General features: G+C 31.9%; 1 protein-coding gene and 1 long non-coding RNA gene across 2 annotated transcripts; both read left to right on the top strand.

Moving 5' to 3' along the window:
- Positions 1-14426: 14426 nt before the first annotated feature.
- LOC105320825 (baculoviral IAP repeat-containing protein 7) lies at positions 14427-17329 on the top strand. Its single transcript, XM_066072399.1, has 6 exons — positions 14427-14519; positions 14795-15076; positions 15460-16387; positions 16489-16672; positions 16777-16971; positions 17102-17329. The coding sequence occupies exons 2-6, from the start codon at positions 14841-14843 to the stop codon at positions 17296-17298; spliced, it is 1740 nt and encodes a 579-aa protein (XP_065928471.1). The 5' UTR covers positions 14427-14519; positions 14795-14840; the 3' UTR covers positions 17299-17329.
- Positions 17330-22634: 5305 nt separating this feature from the next.
- LOC117692264 (uncharacterized) lies at positions 22635-24476 on the top strand. Its single transcript, XR_004603707.2, has 2 exons — positions 22635-22765; positions 24287-24476. It is a non-coding gene; the product is annotated as an uncharacterized lncRNA (long non-coding RNA).
- The last annotated feature ends 990 nt before the right edge of the window (positions 24477-25466 follow it).

The raw sequence follows: 25466 nt of genomic DNA, 5'->3' as shown, positions 1-25466 counted from the left end.
ATATCACCTTGACAAATGGCCATTTTGCACATTTTTAATGCTAGATTTTCAAATGTGTGCAAAAAGGGAAGAAACGTAACAAAGAGAGCACTAAAATAAACAAAGGAACTTAAGCTTGTCTAGATAGGAGATTTGCAGCAAATTTACAAAGCACAAAATCGATCCGTTTTTAGAAAATGGCCCTTTTGTCAGTTTAAAACACCCATTTTATCGCTAAAGGTTTCAAAACACAGTTAATTTATAAGGTTTAAGGCATTGCGGAGATCTTACTTTACAAATGACATGTCACTGAGAATGTAACCATACATTCTGCGAGTGTTGCATAAGCATACAAGATCCCTTCCGGCAGCCACATGTTTGTGCTAAATGCACTTTTGAAAAAAAATGGTGAAAAGTATGACGTTATTTGAAGTTAAAGGACATATCCTTTTACACGTTTTAAAATAAAAATTATTTGTTTAATTCTCGCTTCAATATCTAACGTTTAAACATCTTTTTAACTCCCTATATACATTTACCACTTCTTGTGCAATTCTTTCATGTGTCTATAAAAAATAAATAAATATCTTTTTTAAAGGAAGCCAGAGAGAGAGAGAGAGAGAGAGGGAGAGAGAGAGAGAGAGAGAGAAGCATTTTCATGCATGCTTCTTAGTTAACACCCAAATGCATTTGTCTATTTTTGTAAACGTGTTTAAATCACGAATCTTGTAATTTTAAAGTTGCCAGTACATGTACATAAATCCTTCTAGAAGTGTTCAAGAAGTGTAGATTTTATTTTCTAATAATACTGTCTAGTATCGATTGTCATAAAGTTCAATATTCTGAGTGAATGAACATGCATTGTAAGATGCATTGAAATAGAAGTGGAGTGGAGCCAGGATTGGTTTTGACGTAATAACGTACTTGCAAATTATAAGAAGGTTATTGTAAAACTATTTATTCAAACTGCGTAAATATATTGCAAAGGAAGAACTTGTCAATATTTTTTTGTAACCCGAAGTCATAATCCATCATGCTCTCGCTATTGAAAAGTAAGAAACTCCTTATTTTATTGCCTATCCTTACGCTAAAGTATTTTGAGTACTACATGTACGTTAAAAGGGCATGATGACGATTTCGGTCAATTTTTCTTCTTCTATTACTATTGTATACAATGCGTTAATAATGCATTTCTAATAATATCTACCTAGTCTTGGTTGCATAAGGAGGTGCACAGGACAAGGACTAGGGTGAACCATTCTTTTCCGAGTCTTTCCCCTCTTTCCACGTCTTTCCAGGTAAGTTCTGTTCTTGTCTTGAAGCTCCTTTTTACATTTTTAGTGGTCAATTTTGATTGTAAGTCGTACAGTTATAGGCAAGATAGAGGGCTAACAATTCTTGTTAAACACGGCTTGTGGCATGTTTTTTGTTTACATTAATAATTAAATTAACGAGTAAAATCTCTTTATCAAGCTGATTTTTTTATCCTCTAATTTGTTTTTTTAAAAACGATAAGCAGGTCCTAGTGTATGTTATCCATCTTACGTCATAACCTGTAATTTTCTTGTCAGCATTCAAAATGCTAACAATAACATGACCTGAGCTCACAGTTCTTCGTTATGTAAACTGTGAGCTCTGTATCTTGCTTATATTTTGACGACTGACACTCATCAACTTATTACACTTATTAAAGCATTGTTAACATTAAAATGGGAAACCAAAATTGTGACAATGCCCCGTTCAGCAAAGTAATAAAAATACATTCTATACAAAGCTTTAAAGTGTCCATCTTGATACATTAAAGTAGGATAATTTGAAAATTAGGAATGAAAATAAAATATTATTCGTTATGTCTTCTTAAGGACGTTGTTTACCCGGGGTTTGAGTTCGGAAATTAGGATTGTTTTAAAAATCAACTTCAAAAATAAAATTTGTTTTAAACACAAAAAATGTACTGAGGAAATGAATAGGTATTGACATAATATTACTATATAATGGAATTTGGCTTAAAAAAGTTGGACTTATAGCAAGACAGAGGAAATTCAAACAAATTTGTTCAAATGTTGGGTTTATATGTATTTTTAAAGTTAAGATTTTATTTGTTAGTCAACATAACTTTGTATATTTTCTGATGGTTTTATCTCACTTTTTCCCTTAAATAGTCGTATGGCACACACCACAAAAAATATTTTAAAGAAAGTTTAAAAGTGATAAAAGACACCATATCGTATAACTTTGATTATTGACCTCATATAAATTTTATACAAGCAGAGTAAGGTCAAAATAATATAGTTCAATGCTAAAAATGTTTTAGAATGGTCATTTTTCATTTTTTTTTGTTAAATTGAATCGGGTAGAGACTTGAAAACTGATAGAGGAAACTCAGACCGGAATATTTATAAAAATTGTGAATAAAAACTTAATGTCATGTATCTTTTTAGTTTCACTGCCATTCATAAACTGTATTTCATTTTTGAAAGAGTTTAGCAATCTGTTTTATTTTCACAATTCAGAAAATCTTCATCACAGTGATTATCGATTATTCTTAAATTTTCAAAAAATATTCAATGACCATTAACTCAAAAAGTAGGTCATTGACTTAAAAATAACAATATTATTAAAGCTCTATAATGCACAATAAATGGTTTTTCATTATCAGCAGTGAAATATTTTTTTTTTCATTCTGAGTAACGTTATCCTTAAGAATAGTACGGATGAAAATAAAATGCTTATTGAAATGAATTACTTTCGGGGAAACCTTTAAAGAAGGATATGTTTTTTTCTGTGCATGTTTAATATTGCCGACATTTTGCGATTAAATCGAATGTTTTATCAAAGTCTATGCAGTTGAAATAGATTGAAGACTTTTGTGCAAGTGATTACACTACGTCACAAGATGGCGATTTAAATGTTAAACTGTTTATATCGTTCGATTCGGTTGTATATCGTCGTAGCCCAGTGGTTAAAGTATTGGGATTCTGGACAGTAGATCATGAGTTCTAATCCACCTGGAGCTTTAGTTCATGTTTACTGAATTAGATTTTCTAAAATATCCAAAAATTGCACATTTTTTGCCGATTTGGATTAAATACTTCTTATCCATTATGATATCTATCATAATCAAGTAATTTTCTACTGATTTGAGAAAATATTTCATGGTCTAGTGAGCCACCTTAACCAAGCCTGCTGGACCCAGAATTTTGAGCCCAGAGTTTTTTTCATTCTCTCGAGAATTACCCTGTTGAGGACCCTGCAAGGCACTGACAGTAGCTTGATTTTCTAGTTCCCATTATAAGGGTTTTCTGAAATAATTTTCGATACCATACACATGTATACCAGTTCAAAAGGTAAACATAGTTTTAATCGGAATTTTTTTTTTTTAAGTTTCATATTCCCATCTTTTCAATAGCTACAATACATTATGCTGTAAATGATACTGCATTTAATCACAAAAAGTCATAAATACAGGGCGCACAATGCATTGCCTGTTGATAACGAAACATATTTTAATAGGTATTTTTAAATTCTTGTATTTACCATTCAAATGTGATAACCATGGTTTACAAAATCTTATAAAAGGTATCGTTATTTTTCAGAGATTATTGTACATTTCATCAATTATTGAAAAAAAATAAATAAAGCAACCCCGGTTTTACAGGAAGGATGTAGGTTCTTTCACACACTTATAGTACTGATGCTAAATCAAGATAATGCATTAATAAACCAAAAGACATATGGCCTAAATAGCTTATCTGAGAAATAATCGCTATTACATAAATTAATTTCATTGTATCAATTAAGAAATATCTTGACATTTTGTAAAGAACGTATTTTACGAATAAATGGTAATTAAAACTTTTTTTAAAAAAGATTGTTCACTCTTTTACACATATGTTTAAAAAATAACCATCATTGTAACCCCGGTAATAATAATTTGAACACACTTAAATCTACACACGCTGAGAAAGCTTCCACAAAAGTTAAACTTTTCTGTCCAAATGGTTTTGGAGAAAAGTATTTTTAAATACATTTTTTTCCAATTAATATAATGCAATATCAATTATCTTTCCTCTCAAGAGAGCTCTGCCCCTTGCTTAAAGAAACTCAAATTCCCTTCATTAAACTAAGGATGATTTGAGGCAATTCTGTTTGAATGTGGTCAAGTGGTTCTAGAGAAGAATTAGAAAACGTAACAAGAGGCCAATTTGCCTTAACGGTCATCTGAGTAGCATATAACCCATACACAAACGTGTTATCCATCTTGCGTCAAAAAAATATAAATTTGTAATGACGACCACCTTCCCGCCTGAAATCTTTCAAAAAGTACTATGAAACCTATAATTTTGGTGCACAACTGGTCTACAAAATCATGAATTCAGTTTTCCTTTCAGGTTTGTGGGAGGTAAGAAGATAATGTTTAAACATTATATGCATTAACACCTATACATCCATTTTGATCCTGTCCTAGAGTCAAAACCCATACTCCAGGTGACATGAAATCTAAAATTTTAGTAGAGAACCTCCTGGTAAACATAATTATGAAGTCATTTTTTCATACAGATATGTGAGAATAGAGAAGAGGATTTTAAAACATTATATACATTAACACTATATTGCCATATTGCCCCCCCCCCCCCACGTCCTGAACCCCTGACCCAGGGGCCTTGAATTTCACATTTAAGGTAGAGGAGTTAGTGGACATCATAACCACATATTAAGTTTTTTGCCCACATGTTTGGGAGTAAAGAAGAAGATTTTCTAAGATTTAATACATTTTTACTATATGGCCATATTGGCCCAACCCTAGAGCCAGAGCCCCTGACCCGGGGGCCATGAATTTCACAATCTTGGTAGAGGGCTTCATGGACATCATAAGCATCTAAACAGTTTTTTCTTCACATGTGTTGGAGTATAGAAGAAGATTTTTGAAAAAGTTGCTTTTTTTGCATATTTGGCCACACCTGTGGTGCCTCGGGGGTGGTAGAGCCACAAATTTCACAATTTAGATTCCTCTTACCATAGAGATGCCTCACACCAAAAATGGTAACAATTAGCCCTGTAGTTTTTAAGAAGAAGTTAAAAATATAAAATTGTTAACGCACGACGCATGACGCACGACGACGGACGAAAACGGATAGCAAAAGTAAACTCAGGTGACCTAAAAAGTTTACAGACAGATGAACAGAAAAACAGACAGATGAACAGACGCCGAACAACAGGTTATCAGAAAAGATAGCTCGAGCTTTCAGCTCAGGTGCACTAAAATAAAACAATTTTCCAAACAGTTGACAGTTAAACATTTTATCATAAATTAAACGTGTTAGACCCGAAATAACAATATTTTTCAGCTGATAATCTCGTTTGTTTCTCAACACATATATTTATTTTTCACAGTTTTCCCCTTTATAAGAAAGTTGTACGAATTTTTTGTTCTGGTAAGTGAATGGATGTATGTGTTCCAGAAATATACATCTCAAAGAGTAGCAGAACTAAATAAACTTTCTAGTTTTTTGCATAAGGCATTTTACAGTGTTCTAAGTGTTTTACAAATGAAGACAGTGTAATGTGCTATAAGGGAATTATATACTTTTAATGAAATGTAATCCTGCATTCTGATCTGTTATAAGGTAAGAGGGTGTAAGGAAAGAAGACCAAGGGGAAATCCATTTGCAAATAGATGAGGAAGTTTTGAATGTGTACTTGAATAAGTACATTGTTCCTTTAATCTCTTTCTTTAACTGAGACATCAGTAAATTTCCTTGTGCTTAATTTGATCGATGTGTTTCATATCACGTACTTCTAAACATGCTAAATGAAATTAATTGTTCAATTGTACTTTCGTGCTTTTAACTCAAGGTACAAAAGATTGCAGACCAAGATTATTCAAGATATATACACTTTTACTGCTTAATCATGAAATGGAAAAGTGTGCTAGAACAATACCCTCTATTATAGAGAAAAGAAAGAATTGAGTCGGTATGGCTTAATTGTTAACAACGCTCAAAAGCTAGTTTCAATTTAATTGCAATATAATGCCAAAAAACCCTAAAATAAATCTTCTAAACAAAGCATAATGATGCGTTTTGTTATAAAAAATACATCTCAACATAACTTTTATTATTGGATTAATAAGAACTTGGACAATTGAAGTTATTGACTTCCGACAAGTAAAGTGCGCTGTTGTATTCAGGTACCGTTGCGGGGATATAAATCGCGTTAAAATATCATACGCATAATTTACGAGTGGTTACACGAACTGTTTATATATGGCAGTGCTTAATTGATGTTTGTTGGTAGAGTTTTTGTGTTTAATTTTTCTTTTGCCAAACATGTTTTGATTTTAAAATGCAAAACTAAAAACAAAACTTCTTAGCAACCAACTTTCGGTTTGGTTGGTTTCTGTTTGTAGTGTACCTTAGTAACGTCAATGAGGAAGAAGGTAGGACATGAAATTTTAAAGAGAATTTGATTTTCCTTTCTTTCAAACAAAGTTTTGGTTCATAAAATTAATGTAGCTACAGCGTACCCTGGGTCACTCAGATTCCTTCCTCGAAAATAAAGTACTCTAGGTCGTATTTGTTTATTGGATTGGATTGTTTTGTTTAAATTGTTTGTTTTGTTATGTTAATGTTACCATAAACATGTTTTTCAGAGGAATCTACGAAACAATTTTAGTGAATAAAAATACATAATATTTTCTAAATAGTATACTTCTAACTTTACATGGAATATTTGTTGTAAATTGATGAAAATTGCATGGTAATTGGTTCGATCAATTCTCGATATGATAAATTCAATAAATCCATGCGTGTATTAAACTTCATAAATTCAGAAAAATAGTTTGCATTAAAAACTGTACCCAAAGTATGGAGTGAACAATCTTTTATTCTCTATTAAAATGTTTATTCACAATCAAATTGGTAGGAAGGACCCATTAGGATTTCTGCTACATAACCCAAGGAATTTATTTGGATTTAATCTCGATGATTACGAATACCGGGCACGTAGCATCGGTTTTGAAAGTGGTGGGGGGGGAGGGGGGGGACTCATCGAAAAAATCTTGAATAAAAGGAAAACATCCTATTCCGGGAGGGGGGGGGGTATACTTTTAACTTCAATTTCACTGTTTGTTTTCTTATTTTCAATTCAATTTTACATTCTCACAAAAAAGTGAGGGGGGGGGGGGGCTCCATGTTAATTTAATGTTTTGCATATAAAATTAAGAAACATTTTTGCTGCGCAAAAACTACACTAGACCACGTATGAGGCAAATTCCGTCTTTTGTAGTGTCTTTCAGATAAAGGTTCTATTAAGACAGTCCTTAAAAAAATATTAAATAGATAATCATCCTGTATATGTAAAACATTTCTCTCCAGGATGGCTATTTAACTATCAATAAAATGACTACTCAACCTTGATTGAACGCATTTGAAAAAAAAACCCCACCAAAACACCATCCATCAAAATCATGAGTTAATGTCAAATTTCAGTCAGTCATGAATTAATTATCTATTAATTAATTACTTTTAAGAAATAGAGAAAAAACTATTGTGTGTAAATAGTGGACAGTAATCCTCTTCATCGATATGGTTTGCTTATAAATGAAACGAGAGAGAGAGAGAGAGAGAGAGAGAGAGAGAGAGAGAGAGAGAGAGAGAGAGAGAGAGAGAAACTTTCTGCGAAAGCTGAAAAATTGACAACTGTATGAATCGCAGATATGTAACATTTATTATCAAAAGATGTCGCAATTCTTTTCAGTATTTCAATTGAATTTTATTTCTTAAGATGAAAAAAAACCCTATTTGACCTTGACCTTGGTTTCTTAAATAAAATTATGAAAAATGCCCGGGACTTTGAACTATGTATATAAATGTCATTTAAACAAATTCTTGAACAAAAAGTTGACAATGCAGTATTGTTATTATAATGTCAAGGTATATGAAGCCCAATATCATTATTCAAACGTTTATCTTAATGTTTCCATATGTTGTCAATGGCAAGTTCTTTACAATGGAAACCAAGGAAGAGAAATATAACTATAAATTATAAAAGTTTCTTTGTTTTTTTGTTGGCAACAGATTAACCAACCAACCACCAGACATGATTTTACCTAATGTACTTTTATCGGGCTATTTAATATACATGTAGTCGCTGGTGGATATAGTCTTGTCTTCAACGAGTTGGATAAAAAAATATATGAAATAACACAATTATAGATTTTTTTTTACATAATGCGATTTGATTTATTTAAAAAGCTTTTGAGACAGTCCCTTAAATGACACGAATTAATTTTTTAGCCTTATTGGTAAGGCAATGTTGTTTTATGTGATTGTTGTGGTCTTGAAAAAAAATATTTATGACTAGAAGTACACAAACCTATCAGACAATAGATATAAATATCGCTCTAAAAGTATAACTCACTAGAATATGCAATTATACTTACTCGTGATGCTCACGCCCTGTATATAATGTAATGGTATCTTTATCACTGTCAAAAATCATGTCAGAACAAAGTCCCATGTTGTTAAAAAAAAAATCAGCGTTGTTATTCATGCTTTGAGAATTTATAACGAAATCCTTGATATTTTATAAGTCCAATTTTGGAGTGTACTTTGTAGTATACACTCTTATATTGGACTTATGAACCAGTCCCTCTTGTGGAAAATATATAAATTGAAGTCTATACAAATACTTTGTCACTGAGGATCATGTTATATCCACGGTAAGAGTAATCATAGTTTGTTCCATATAGTTTTATTAAGATCAGAAAAATGAAAAATAATAATTTTTTTTTTATCTTATTTATCTCCAAAATAGTTGATATAAACTTTTTTCTTTGAATAGTGAGACTTTAACGTTGAGAGAGAGAGAGAGAGAGAGAGAGAGAGAGAGAGAGAGAGAGAGAGAGAGAGAGAGAGAGAGAGAGAGAGAGCGCTTAAAACATTATGGTTGATGGGTCCCATGCTTACAAAAAACCTCTCTATGTATACCCTAAAACAAAGAAACTAAAGTAAAATAATATTTAAATACTTTATATGTAAAATATAGTTATATTGATATAAATTGTTTATAGACGAAGTTGATTAAATATAGCTGATGCTTAATAACTGTATGGCCCTTTATACTGTGGAATCATTTTCATTTGTAGAGGTTAATGTTTGTGGGAAGCCAAAATTTTCCTTGTTCGTGTGGACATTATTTCGTTGGTAGCAAGTTCTTTTTAGTCAATAAATATTTAACAACTGCTTGAATATATGTTCGTGAGGATGTAAATTCATGGACAAGGATTACCCATGAAAACCACAAGCATTGGTCTTCCACGAACAATGATTTGATTTGATTTGAACATGTTTTATTATGCAATATATACATTTACATAAAAGGATTAGGCAGTAGGCAACGAATGCCTATGTAAGCCTTCTCCATAAACAATGATGATTCCACAATATTTTTATATGTTTTCAAAATCTTGATGTATCTTTGTCGTTTAATTTTATGCAAAACTATACAGTAGCACGTTATCTCAATGTGTTTTTCTCTTCAAAAAATATTAATGCAAATTGTGAAATTAGCACATATGGTTCAGAATAAATTTCCTCGGCACTTAATATTTATACTAGTATATAGTACGATCTCAACGTAATTCATACTTGACCCTGTTGAATATAGACCCCTTCACAGACTTCTGCTTTTAGTTTGATCTCATTCGTATTATATACATAATACTCTAATAATTTGGCAGTTTATCATCTTCTAAAACAGGATCAAACAAGTAATACTGCAATACGATGCAAAGTACAAACAAGGCTTTTAATAATAAAATAGAGATGTGTAAGTAGTGCTTTGTTAATATAACAATGATCAAGTTTCTTGCATACACATATCTGCAAGATTGATATGGATCGATTTTCAACAAACAATGGTTACTATTGATTTCCTCTTTACTTTCTTTTTGGAATAAAGGTTGTGTTGCGTCGTTATAGGTTTGGTAATCAGATTTTCAAGAGTATTATAAATTAGTGAAGTTTTTCCTGCCCCCCAAAAATAATGATCATTCACAAAAAATTACTTTTTTTAAAATTGATGTGAATTGATTTTGAAACCTCAATGTCTAACAGCGAATACAATGAGGCTTTTCTACTACAGTTACTGTACTGTAAAATTGATTTTAATATAGGGCACCGTGTCAAGGCAATTTCCAGTTTCGCTTCTATTTCCGCTTTTTTATTTACCAAGTAACCGAATTGCTCATGTAGATTTCCCCACAATATCCATTCCCAGCTCACCCCCTACCCCCTAAAAAAGATTTTATATACATAGTTACTTAGCTAGCTAATTAAACATCAAAGCTCAGTTATCAGAGATTATTCCTATAGTAGTTAAATGAACCTATTACATAAACTGCGGTTTAACATATTATTAAGATTTGTGCTCGGACAGACAAAATAAAATCCTTTTAAAGTGTGAAAATAAATAAGCTGAATGAAATGGTCAATGTGTAAAACTGCTATATATATACAATAATGCAGGTAAATAACAAAAATTTGGAAAGAGAGTGTCAGATTTCATTAATATTTAAATCTGAGCTAGAAAACACAAAACTCCTTTTGAAAAGAAGTTTTACTGAGCTAGACATAAAGATAGGAATTGAACATGTAATCACAAAATCAACAAAAAAATGAACATTCATGGGATAATCCAGACATTCGGATAGGTAATTTTAAAAAGTGATTTACTCGCTGAAAATATTGTAATAAAAACCTGGAGCACTTCCCTCAGAAAACTAATCAAAATCAAATCACAAGACTGCATTGGATTCCTGAATATCAAATCGTCACAAGCAAAAGATTGATTTAGATTTTTACTCAAATCAAATGCAAAAGTATTTGAAGCGTCAAAGCCAATTATGGTATTCATTTTTGATTTAAATGCAAAATTTCCAATATTCTCCATCTGACAGGAACTGAAACAAAGACCGGACTGCATTATCTCATTGTTTCTATTCAGTTTCACGATCAATTATTATTGAACAGATTGCTGTTTAATTAGATCATTATTTCTGTTTCAATTTCAATTTATACACGTGTAATATAAAACATTGAATGATTAACTCTGAAGTATATCCAACTGTTTACAAATCTTCTATATTAAATCACTTAATATTGACGTCATACACACAAATAGTTTATGTTCGTCTTAGTCCTTAAATTGTCAATTTTTAAATTAGATCAGAATTGTGGAGCAGTTTCCAAAAGCTCACAAAAGAGATGCCTTACGGCTATCATGGATTTTTTTTTTATTTAAGCTTTATTCCAATAATACTTTGAAAAAAAAATTCCATATAGTTCATTTCATGACTTCTAAAATTTTCAGAAAAAAGCATAATTGGTCATTTGTTAGTTCTGATTTCGGAAACACTCGGAGGCCAAAAATTATCATGCACAAGTAGGTCAATGAGTTTCTGATGAGCTGATATGTTTTTTTTCAGTTTGTTTCGGTTTTTCTTTAGATATATAAGTAAAAATAAGGTTGTTGAAGAATAGCATTAATTGAAATATATATATATACATCGATAATCGACATAGTCCTTGCAAAGAATACAAAAGCAATTTTTAGTAAACGACGATTTAAATGGAAATTCTACTTTCATTCTCGAAAATAACTTAAGGTAAATTCCTGAGAGGAGCTGTATTTAAGGACTGTAATTGCAAACTAGCGTGATCGTTGGGGAACTTTAAAACGTAGAAAGAGGGTAAGTTACATATATATCCGTGTGCATTTTGATAGGTTGAAAAAGAACCAGGTATGCATGCATAAATTATGAATGCACATGCATCTTTATAATTCTGAAGGCGAAATGATACGGAGTTAGAGGATGCGTTTGATTTGAAATTCATACAAATTTTCGACATGTATTTTTTAGCAAGAGTAGGAATTATTTTACATTTAAAAGCGGACTGGATAAAAGTTGTACGAATGTCGTGGTTGTACTTAATTTGAATTTCACATAAAAATTCACCTTGCATTTTACATTTCAAAGTTTCTATGAGTTTATATATATTTCTGAATATATTTTGATATATTTACACAGGTATTTAGAGCCTTTGTTCAAATAGATCAATTAAACTACTTTTTATATGACATTTGTTGTCAAAAAGCAACATAAAATTAAGCGGAATGTTTTTCATTAATAGTTTTATAAAATATTCCATGAGAAAGTTTGTTTCTGTAATGTCTTTAAGTTTCTTCCTTCCTCAGTCTGACAAATTTAAATAAAAGTTGTTTGTAATTTATAGATGATACAAAAATTCATACCAACAAATTTTTGCCTTTTAAAAAGTTTTACAAAGTGATGAAATGTTTGCTGTATAAGCTAAATAAAATGGAGAAAAATAAATAAAATAAGGCAAGCATTTGAGGGTTAAACCCACTTAATTTTCCTCAATTTGATTTATTAATGTTTTTCTTGTTCTCGAAATATTTGACAAAGGTAATTAAAAGAATGTTAAATAGGGATTTTTTTCAATATGAGAGCCGAGTTTGAAAAATTCCCGGATTTTAGAACTATACAATAGAAGACCAGAAATCGATCATTACATGCACATAAGATGCTAAGATAAACTGGTTATAATAATTTTTTCATAATAAGTTTTTTAACCTAATTGTGCATTCGTTTCATAATTGTATAATTCTTTAGGAAAGGATACTAATGCTATGTACATACCTAAAGTGTATACATTAATTAATAATCTAAAAAAAAAATGTCATAATTAAATGTGCATTTTATTTTCAAAGCTTATTTGCGTGTCTTTTAAAATAAGTACTGAATGAAGGAGCTTATCTAAAAGAAAACACAAAGAACTACTAAAAATAATTATATAGTTTTTAATTTATGGTCTTCAAATCAAGTATATTATCTGCTGTCAGATGTTTCATGAACCATACCAATCGTTTCCAATTCATGTTCTTTGGTCGATCAATGCAAAGAACCATGATCAATCAGTTTTTATATTATACATGCTTATGATCTATCAGGAATAATGTTACATCATCAACAAGTGTTGTGATTTGATCAGTTTCTGGTATTTTTCTTGCCCAAATTATTATGTACCTAGAGTTAATTCAATAAAAAAAACTTCAATACACATCTCATCAAACTAATCGGATACCATTACGAAAGAATCCAATACCGTAACATGTATTAGTATACTTATATCAAGATGTCCATATGGAAGAGTGTATTGATACAGAAAATATGGCATCTATATACAATCAAAATATTATTGATATCATTGGTGAACCTTGCATTTTATGTATGAGAATTTAAATTACATATATAACATTGTTACTTCATTCATTTGCTATTTTGTAAACTAGATAAGGGGTCCCATGCATGTTTTATAGAAACGTGTTCGTTCTAAAATTTGAAGAAAAAATGATATCTTAAAAAAACCTGAGTCTTACAGCGTGCATGCACTATCCCTACACAAACAAACTTCAGTTGTATAAACATAATGTTGAATGACGCCCAGTAACATCTTGGGAACGGATGTAATATGGGCACGTTTACGTCAGTGGCACTTTTGTAAAAGAAGCAGACCAAAAAAGGTGCAACACCCTGTACATTTCTCACGAAATATTCAAGTAGAATATAAAACACTAACTAAGAACTATAACATCCAATCGATTTAAACATATTCTTTAAAAATGTGCAGACAAAAGTCATCAACCAGGAAACCGCAGGTAAATACAGGATAGGGTGAAGGGGAGATCGAGTACATATCCTTCTCCTTTTCTTAAAAGGAGACCTAAAGAACTTAAATTACCTCAAACAAGCTTTAAGGATTAAAAAAAAATGTACGCTAATTTTAAAAGCCATTGAAAATGTTAAAGTAATCAAGGTTTCTTAGAGATGCCTTTAGTCGATATTTTCTCAAGAAGTTATTGGGGGTTTGGGGGTTTGGTTAAAGAACCATTGTTAGTTATGGTGATACATAAATATATAGGGGGGATTTCCTATCAAGTACAGAGAGTACCAACCATTTTCAGGTATAATGGTTTGTTATAAAAGACAAGTTTTCAGTCCAAAGAACTAAAGCATTGTCGAAACCATTGTATGTACCAGTGCATTTAAGTGAATGTTTTGAACGTTAAGGTTCCTTGTATTTATGCTTACAAAATTAACGAGATCAGATATTTTATAATGTGTTAACGCATAAATCAATTTAATGCCAGGTTCATTGTTAAATACAAGAATAGAGTATGTTGAATTTACTGGCACGGGAATTAAGAAACACATGCATACCTGGTCAGTAGATGAACTTCCTGTTTTTATACAACAAAAACACATTTGTACCCATAGGAAAGCAATATGATTGATTAGATCCTAATTAGAATTTACAAATGATATACCGCTACATCAAAATTATATTTTTTCTTTTTTACAGAAAAGATTGAAAAGTTTGTGGTGCTCAGAATGCATTATTCGAGATAGCAAGAACATGCCTTTCATCAGCATTAGTTCAAGATCAACATTCAAGGTAACAACTTAACAAAGCGAAAATGAGAATAAACATGTATAACTTTTAACAAACAATAAAGGGATATTCAGGTTCTTTTTTACTTTCCTGCCCGATAAACAAAGAAAAATATTAAGAATTGTTTAGAACTTATTTTGCTTAAAAAGCATTGCTAGAGCTAAGGTGGGAATAGAAACAAATGAATAAACACTGATGATAAATAAGACCATGCTTTGTAACATTATTAAGATAAGGGGGGCATAGAGACATTTCAATTACTTGATCTTTTTATGCAGATATCCGCTTCAAAGCAAAACCATCAAAGAAACCACGCAGAGGTAGATGAATTACGAGGGCGAGAAAGAAAGAGCGTCAAGAAAAAACTCGACAAGGGGCATTACTCTCCTATTAAATGAAGGGAAGAATCAAATCAAAGAACGTCATTTGAATCCCACCTGTGACACTAACTTTTCGAACTCAGAAGCGGGAAAAGTAAGGTTGGAGACAGATTATCTACAAAGCAAACAAAATGGCGTCCGTGGAAACTCGTTAAAGGAATCACTAGATACCATATCAAGGTCCTAAACTTGTCATACTTGTATAATGAGTTGCATTGAACTTGTTATTGTTTTGAACATATCGATAAAAGCATGAACCATATATTAATTTTGAAATACACAAAATTTTGAAAATTAAAATCTCGTTTGCTAATAAAATTCACATTATTGAGTTTCTTTATTGCGTATTCAGTGGTACGGCAAAAACAGTTGATCAATGAATCAATGTACCGTACGATTATTAAAATATCAACATGACTTATTTACACACTAAAGAAACAGACGTTTTACTTTGAATTAGTATAGTGCAATAAGGCCTGCAACTCACGGCAATTGTAGGTACCTGATCTTTATAATAACTAAGGAGATAATCACATTGAATGAACAAACATTTCATGTTTTAGATATACCGGAAGCTTCGAAGAATTTGTACAGAAAGAAATAGCATTATATGGAGATCTAGAGAACCAAGCACATTCATTAGCATCATCATTGCGTCATTCCATGAACATGGAGTTAATCCGACTCAGGTCTTTCCATAATTTCCCGTCCTCAAAAACTGTTTCTACATTGCAACTGGCTCGCCAGGGATTTTATTATTCTATGGAGTATGACGTCACAATATGTTTTGCTTGTGGTTTTCAAAAACGAGACTGGAGGTCTGACGATGTCATTGAGGTTATTCATCGTAACATGTCTCCTGACTGTCCCCTTCTGTCGGCACAGCCGACCAGTAACATCCAAATTGGAAATGACCAAAGGGATGGGCATTGTATGAACGAACTCAAGCAGCAACTTAACGCTAGTGGTAACGATTTTCCTAGCAGAAGCAATAGACAGCCATCCTCTTCAACCTCAGAAATTGCTTCGTCTGGAAATGAAATTAAAAAAGAACAGAATACTGATAATATAGACAATAAAGGTAGCGGTAAAGCTCCTTCCTCACATAAGACTTCAAACGACCTGTTGACTAAGACAAGAATGCAGCAGGATAAGATAAATGCATTCATTTGGAACTTGGATCCATTAGGTATTAATTTTGATCGACCTAAATGTCCTTCGTACTCGGTGCTAGCTGTAAGGCTGAGTTCCTTTGCGAACTGGCCATCTAGTCTATCACAGACCTCTAGAGATTTGGCAGTAGCAGGATTTCTGTATGCAGGTTACGGAGATTACACCCGTTGTTTCTTTTGTGGGGGAGGATTGCGTAACTGGGAGCCTGGAGACGATCCGTGGACCGAACATGCCAGATGGTTTCCGAAGTGTGCTTTTGTGAGACAGAACAAAGGAGACGAGTTTGTTGCCTTGGTTCAAATTCAGCACCAAGAACTGGTACCTGTTCAATTCATTGACATAAATTGTATCAGATAGTATCAAGTATTACCAACGGTAATTTTACATAATATACATGTAAATGTTACAATAATTTTCAGGAAGCTATGGGAGCACCAAACGAACACCAGGCGAGAGATCACGCAACTGGACCCGAAAACGTAACCTCAGAACGTTCATCAGAACCAGATGTTTCTACTCTTCCAGCTTTCCAGAGTGTTCTCGAAATGGGATATCCATCTCATGTTATACAACAAGCTTTCGATTTTCTAAAAAACAAAAAAGGTCAGTGAAAATAAAATAAGAAAATCTTAGCATTTGTTTGTACATGTACTAAAATTGTTCATAAAAGTCATGCTAAATACTTTGTATTCGATTTAAATTTTCAGAGTGCATAGACATTAAGGCCGAAGAAGTAATGGAGGTCATTTTGTCAGGTGATGACATACCACCATCTTCTGTTGCGAAAACATCAGACTACGTCAAGGAGGTTACTGCAAGGTCATATGAAGATAGTATAAATGCAAATGAGCAGCAAACGAAATCTTCCTTAATGGCAGTTACGAAAGAATCTGACGAAGCAGGTATGCAAAGTTAAACGTCTCTGTTAGGTCTGATTGAATTTGCAGCTAGTAAATTAAAGGGACAGAAATCATTTTTTTAAATTGATGGACAGTTTTAAACTATGACCTTTTTCACTTCTTTCTCCGACAGACACTCGCTCGTTGATCGAGGAGAACAGACAACTGAAGGACCTCAGGATGTGTAAGATCTGTATGGAGAAAGACGCCTCCATCGCCATGTTGCCGTGCGGACATCTTTGTTGTTGTATGGACTGTGCTCCTGCAATGCGGAAATGTCCAATATGTCGGCAGTTCGTGAAGGGGACTGTCCGTACTTGGCTTGCATGACTAGATGTAACTTATTTGTTCAATAGTAAAATACGTATCACATCTTTTATCTGATTGTTTTTGTTTTCTCAGTTTTGTGCTTGTATTGTTCATAATTATATGGCATGGCATAAGCAAAAGCTCTGCCACTTAGTCAAATAAAATATGACTGAAAGGAAACTAAAAGGTGTTTGAATGTCGTAGCCTTTTAGTAACCTTTTCGAGCTTTTAAGTTAACATCCAGTTCGTTTATAAATTTTCAATACAACTCATTTACAGCGGTTTGTTAAAAATCCTCTCATTACCTAGTTTTTTCTCTGTGTGGATGTTATTACTTAAACAATAAAATGCTTTCTTTGGTGATTCATCCAGGATATGAAGGTAGCGACATTGCAGAAAAAATACATAACCCGCGTTAGCGAGTTATGTAAATTTTTTCTTCAATGATCGCTACCTTCATTACCCGAATTAATCATCAAAGAAAGCATTTTATTGTTTATATTAACATCTGTCTTTTAGCCAATTGATAAATTGATTATGAAAAGTAAGTAAAATTCACTGAATTACTGTTAATGTACGTAATTACGTTTACTAAAAGAAACGGCCAAATCGTATCCTGCTAGACTTTGAGTCTGAAGTCGTCATGATTATTTCGTGCGGTCCGTGATTTTTCCTGGGTAGTTGTAGGTCTCCCGACCAATCGATAAACTGGGTGGGGCAAGTTTGGTCCTGTCACTTTTTTGTCAGTTTCAGCCGCTGTAGATTTCGACCAATCAATAAACGGGGCGTGTAGATTTCAATCTGGCTGTTTCTATAGAGCTATGAATTAACTATAAGTTTCCGTAAGAAATAGAGGGAATACTACTTGGTAGATGTAAATATATTGCAAATCAACGCGACACTTCTTAATGCGTTAATATTCTCTTTTCTCATCGGCAAATGCAAATTTTTATCGTTGTATGATAACGTCCGTCTGTTCGTTTGTCTGTAAACTCTATCACATTTTTAACTTAATCTCAAGATAAAACAAAATGAATTCATCTTTCACACAATGAATTCTAAAGTAAATAGGATTCAGTATTTCTAGAATAAGAGTTCTAATCTTCTTAATAGGAAATATAGTTTTAACAAGAAAGATTAAAATGTGGAGCCACGACGGGCTACCAAATTTATATGCAATTAGTAATGATATAACAATACAAGATTTATGTTCAATTCTTATTCTTGATTGCTCAAACTGTGACCCCAGACAATTATTGGTCCCCAATTAGGATTCAAGGTTTGATATAAGAATAGATATGGCGCATCTTTTAAAAAAAACCCAGCATTTTAGTGATATGTGATATAACTTTTTAAACATCTTGATACTGTAGCTTCTGAATTTGAACAAGACCCAGAAGAGAGTTTCATAGTTAAATATAGCGCTACAGTTTAGGTTTTACACTGTTCAAACCGTTACATTGTACCCTAAATAAATTTTATGGTATTAGGATAAGATATCAAATCAATATGTTAAGAATGGTTTAGATGTCTTTAAAAATATTCTTTTCAAAAAATGCAATTCTACGATTTGTAATAAATTTCAAGTATACACCTGATATAGTTTTGATTTTAGATTCGTTTTTATTGTTGAAATAACACCGGGGCCTATATGTAAATGGGGGTCGATATCGAGCAAAATAGCACGTGCAGAAAATAATTCCATGCACAATATAGTACTGAAATTTCCAGTTTTTTTTGTAATACGCTTTAAAAGCTGCTTCGTTCGAAGTTATGACAATTAATACCCAGTAAAGCGATGTGACCCCTGTGCTTCTTGTATTTTCCGTTTCTTTTTGATTTTGATTTCGAGAAAAGGCTGAGAGAGAATACTAATCAATAAAGACTGACTCTGTGATTTTTGAAATATATCTTAATAGTGATGTCTGAAAAACATTAGGCTAATAATGTTATTTTTGTTTATATTTGTATTGTTATTTCTTAATGAATAAATCATTTATTTATTAATTGCAGGTTGAAACTCAACATTTTCATTAATTCATAACTCATTTATTTTTGATTGACGGTGCACTATCAACTCCTATTTTGATAATTTGAAGACATGAATTGGACAGACATGCAGAATAATCCAATTATCCAATTGAATATGTCTGGAATACGGTACCTTACTTCCATTTTTTATTTTATCCATGGTGTACAGCGTTGTATGAATCACAGGGATTTTAATTTTAACGATTTCCTTTCATTGTAGATGCTACCTTTGAATATAAGCTGCTATTAAACGGATATTGGTCTATACATCTTCTAAACATAATGAAGAAAATGGCGCTAAAAGTAATGCATTTAAAATATATAAAAGCAGTCGACAGAATACACTAGTTGACAGGTAGAGAAAGAAAATAAAATAGAAGAATAATAAAATAAACAAAAGAAAAGTGTGCGTTGTTTAGAGAAACAACGATCTACAACGAGCATCATATCTGTGTAAGATATCATTGAAAACATTAAAAGTGATGTCTTGCTTAATGGAATGATTTTCTTGGGTACTCAACAACTTAGATGACTGCGGTTTTAGATTAAGGTCAATAAAGTATTTTTATTTCATTTTTAAAAATAATTCCCAATACCCCAAAATTATCCATGGAAACTCTTGATTCTAAATTATTGAGACCTTATTTTTTTGTTCAATAAAATAGTTCCGCTATTAATCAGATTTTAAAGAAAGGTATCCATTAATATTGTTTTGGTCGTAAGTTGTGTAACAGAGACACATTTTACCTCTGCTTGGGTTTTAAGCCAGGTCCTCTGGCACTCCAGTCCAGCACTCTACCTATCAAGCTAAAGGGTTAACCCACTAGCCAGAGCTAGTAGGAATGCCATATACCTGACTCTACCACAGTTGTTAAAAATCTCTGTAATTTTCCTTTTGACTCTCGATATCATAGTTGAGTACATATAATCTTAAGATTAAGGAAGACAAAATAGTTTGATACCGAATTGGAACAGTTAATATATGTTAAATAAAAAATGAAACTTAAACTACCGAAGAATTAATCAACAATAGTGCAGGATATATAGCTGTTTGTAATGTTTTGACGAAAGTCAATATTCCATAGTTGTTAGTTTTTTTACTTGTAATATCACCATTAAACAGGGTAAGATCTAGCTGGTAAACCAGAAGTGTACGGCTATCTCAAAGGAAGTTCATGTAATCAGTGTGTAGAATCTGATTATATTTGTCACGCAAGGATGTATTACCGATCCTACAGTAAAAACGGTCGTTGACATATTAACCGAGAAAGAAATGAAGTAATTTATGAATAATGCGTAATGATCCTTGACAAAAAATGCTTACTGTGTCAGCAAACAATAAGAAAACTGTACTATATGATTCATTACTGACTTAAATCGAGCTCTGGTAAAATGAAACAGAACACGGTCAGAGTCGTGAATCAGACTTTTTCAAAATGGCATTTCCGTTTTGAAGAGTTATGTAATATCAGTGTACATAAAAAAGATAAATAGACACATCATTTACGGAAGTCATTTCCTACTCTACTAGATATGGTGACATCCAAGTGCCATGTTCAAAAGTTAAAGAGAGTTACTACTACGGAAATGTACAATTATATAGAGATTACAAATAAAAAAAAAATACAAAACACTCTCCCATAATAGTAAACCTAACTTCCATGAACTTATCTCTTTTTGTTTCTTTTTCATACGATTTTTGATAAAATTGGGAAATGCATGATCAAAACAAACAAACTAACTCATAAAGGGTGTTAAATATTCTTTGATAGGGATATACCTGATCAAGTCTTTATGTTGTTTTAGTGTTTTATATTTTAAATTTTACAGTGTTTCAGAAATTAATTTAAATTCCTGATCAAACATCGATGTTTGGTATCATTTAAATTATGTGTTCCCGTTTTGCACATATTTGAAAATATGGCACTGAACAACAGGTGAGAATTGCGTTTTGATAACAATTATTGCCTGCTTTTTACCCGAGATATACCTGGTTTTTTTTTCAAATGCATTTCAAAGAAGAGTTTGGTATATTGTGTACATGTATCCTGGTGGTGCACTTAATTCTTTAAAATGTTTATCTTAAATTTATTTTGATAATACAGTATTATGGTTATGTTATGATACTAAAGTACAACAAGCACTAGTTACTTGCACCTAGCTAAGTACTTATTCAAAATGCGATGTACAAGAAAATTTCAGGGGTTTGAAACAAGATGTAACTATAAAAAGATTGTGACATCAAATGACTACATCATATAAAATATTCACATACTGGACCAGATCCAACGAAACCCCGGGTTTAGTTTTGGGGTTTACTCTTGGTCAGCTTTTTACAAGGATCATGTGCCGTGCGGCCCCTCTATGAAGTGACAAAAAAATGTCCAAATTTTGAACCTGTGTTTGTATATACACTTTACGTATTCTTTGACATATGTACCTTTATCATATCCCTTTTTTATCGAAAATAAAAAGACCAGATTTAAGATACATTACTACATATTGGGTAGAAGTACACTTATTGTTTTTTCCAATTCCCATTCAGTTTTAGCGCCAGCTAGCTACCTTTATAAAGCTTTTATATAAACCATTTTATATGATTAAACTTAAACTTGCGGAATATATATTATAATGTAACAACAAACGATAGTAATAAAGTCATTGTAGCAGCTTTCTATTCTACTAGGTCCATGACTGACTTCGATCTAAATATAACTTTTCTTGTAAATAGAAACACCCTTTTGATAATTGCATTCAAGATAAGTTTAGATTGCCGGAAGTTATTGAACGATCGTTTTAAAGAAACTGACTGAAATAGAAACAAAAGAGAGGCTGTGGGTGGTGCAGCATTAAAACACTACATGCTTCATTTCTGAACAAGCTGTTTCTAAATCTGACAAACACAACCCTTAAACGTGATATTCTTAAGAAAATGTTTAAAGAAGCACGTTGGCTAAACAATAAATTAAGTGCATGCAGCAATATCATACTCCTAAAGTTCCCGCGTAAAGATTTCCTTATAGTCTGATTTTGCAATTAATTGAGTTCATGGGTATATGCATCATTGTAATCGTTACATTGTTTAGAGTTCTTCGGATCCATATTTGTCCTCGTAAAAAGGTATTTAAAAAACTAAAAGAATATAGAATTCTAAACGATAAAAAGGGTTGTTATCGTGTGAAGAGTGTAAAATTCACAAATTTTTGCTTCTATTTTAAAGTATAAATAAACAATCAGCATGACTCCCCAGTGTGCTTTGTTATGCAACCAACAACAAAAAGAAAAGCCAATAAAAGAAAGTTTAGATTATGCTTTGTTTCACAACTTTTTTTACAAGCTGATTGTTCTTGATGTTTCAAGATTCTTCGTGTAAAGGGAAGATGCAAGTCTGTAGCCCCTGGTCTGAACAATTCGGATGGACGACCTGGGGGCTACAGTGCCATCCGTTGAAAAAATTGTAAGTTTATTTTAGATATATAAACACTTCACGTCAATTATATAATATTATCATGTTTTTCATTGTACGTCACGATTAAACGTATTATTCAGATCTCCAGTGTTTTAAATTTGTAATTTGCTTACAGGAAACTTGAAATTAAGTATATCCCTCGCTCATATCAGACAGGCATTGCCACTCTAACAATTATTATCGCAGAAAAACCCGGCGATAAAAATAAATAGAAGAAAAAATATAAATAGGACCGGATTTTACTTTCGGTTTAATTTTATCATAAAAATATATAAGAATCAAAATGTATTTACTAAACATCTCTTAGTTATCTCCCATTTTTTAATATTTTGTTTATATAAAATGTAATACTTTGCATCGATTGCCATTTAGTTCAATATTCTTAACCAAGACCCAAAGTTCGTTCAATAAAACTGAATGAATGCACTTGTAAATGCATTGAAATAGTAGTGGAATCAGGATTGGCTTGACGTAATACTTGGCATTTCATAAGAGGACCACTGTTATACTATTTATTTAAACTGCTGTTTTGCAGACAAAGAACTTGTCAATAATTTTTCTTTACCCAAAATCATACTTGTAATTCATCATGTACTGGCTATTAAAAGGTTACACACACCTTAAAACGTTGCCTGTCACTACATGTAAACCAGTTTAAAAGAAGGTTAAAGAAAATTTAAAAAATATGTATATATTCTAGACACAAATTTAAAGTGTCCTCACTGATGAATAGAGTAATTTAAATATTACAAATTAAAATGATGTCGTATATGTTATGACTTCTCAACAAAAGCACAGATGAAAAAGAAAACGCCGATTGAAATCAATTACTTTTGTGAAATCCCAAAACTTTGTACTTTGTACTTTTCTGCGCTTGTTTAATATTACTGACATTTTGCGAATAAATAATTAAAAGATTTAAGTATCAAAGGGGAAAAAAACTTAACATGGACAGAGTGACACATGAGAAAAAAGCCAGAGCAGTTGGAATATTAATTTTTTTGATTACCCATCTCATGTTATAAAACAAGCCTTGATCTTCTTAAAACACAAAAAAGTTTGTCAAATAAGAATTAAGAAACTCCCGAGATTTCGACTTCATAGTGCTTAAGCATAAAGGCTGAAGAAGTAATGGAGATAATAATATATACTCTTTAATTTGGTAACGGCCTATTAGCTACCTCAATTGTCTGCTACGAATTCGTTGAATAAGAGCAATTATTAGGACAATATTGCACAATGAAGATTGTATAATTGATTGTATTAAATTTTCTTCACTTGCATATACAACAGAATCTGAGGAAGCAGGTAACATTTTTGCCTGATAAAACCTTTGGATTTGCAGCTTTTACCTTATCTCTAAATTAGGAATAAGATGACATGCAGTACTCTTATAGGAAGCGCATCAGACGCTTTGCGGATCATTAAATTCAGACATAAAAATGGTTCAATTGATAAATTATCAATCTATACAACTTGTGAACTCTTTTTCACTTCCTTCTCTTATAGACACTCGATTTTTGGTAGAGGAGAACAGACAACTGATGGACCTAAGGATGTCTTAGGACATCTTTGTTGTTCTATGGACTGTGCTCCCGCCATGCGAAAGTATCCAGTATGTCGGCATTTCGTAAAAGGCACTGTCTGAACTTGGCTTGCATTACTAATTTTGATTGTAAAAAGTAAAAATGAAAGCATATCCAATCTTTATCTTCGTTTGCTTTTTCTCCTGGTTTAATTCAATACATATATTTTATAAAATATTATGGCCTAATCATTTTTGCCATAGTATATGATAATTAGATACTGTAAATGTATCCATGGCCATTCAATACATTTTTATAAGATATGCTTTTTAAAGTCTTAAGTTTTTAAGTTTTATAAGTCTACTTTTTTCCAAATGACCCCCATCCCAACCAGAAAAAAGGAAATCATAACACAATTTTAATTATTTTATATATAGTGTGCTTCATGTCCGACAATAAGGGAGAATGGGGAAAATACACTGATAAAAATTAAAGCAGTTTACAACAATCTTTCGTAATATAGTTGTTTGAATTTTACACTTGTATTTAAATCAGACTAAAGGTGAACGGAAAAGTGGGCAAATGTCTGAGTCTGTATTTTAAAGGATTTTTTATTTAAACGCCAATAACACGGAAATCATGATATAAGTTTGAAAAAAAATACCGCATGTACTCTTAATTTCTAAATATAGTAGAGGGATGCCCTTAATTTGTCAATTCATGAGTGAAAATAGAGAGATATGAACGTAGTGACATATGTTCGTGTGTATGAATGTGGTAAAGGAATATGCCGTTCGTGATCTAAGATATTTTATTACTTCATGAATTTGTGCAAACAATATATAAAGTCGAAAACTGTAACATTGATCGTGATTGGATGATGAAATCCAACAGTGTTATTTTATAATAGCAATGGCTAAAAGAAAATAAAAAAAGAGACAACATAAAGTTAACGTTTGCACAAAGAATTCCTTGGTAAAAGAAATTCATTTTCATTTGAAAGGCCATGTTACATGCATTAAACAGGGAGAGATAATTAAGAAATTTAAAAAGTGCCGACATAAAAAAAAATACTTTTGCACAATTAGCCACAAAAGTTAAAACTTTTTTGGAGGTATCATAGTATAGTGTAGATGCAAGTTGGTTGAAATTGTGATATCCAG

This window comes from Magallana gigas, chromosome 9, assembly GCF_963853765.1.
Source record: "Magallana gigas chromosome 9, xbMagGiga1.1, whole genome shotgun sequence".
Classification (NCBI taxonomy): Eukaryota; Metazoa; Mollusca; class Bivalvia; order Ostreida; family Ostreidae; genus Magallana; species Magallana gigas.
This window is presented reverse-complemented; position numbering and strand designations above follow the sequence as displayed.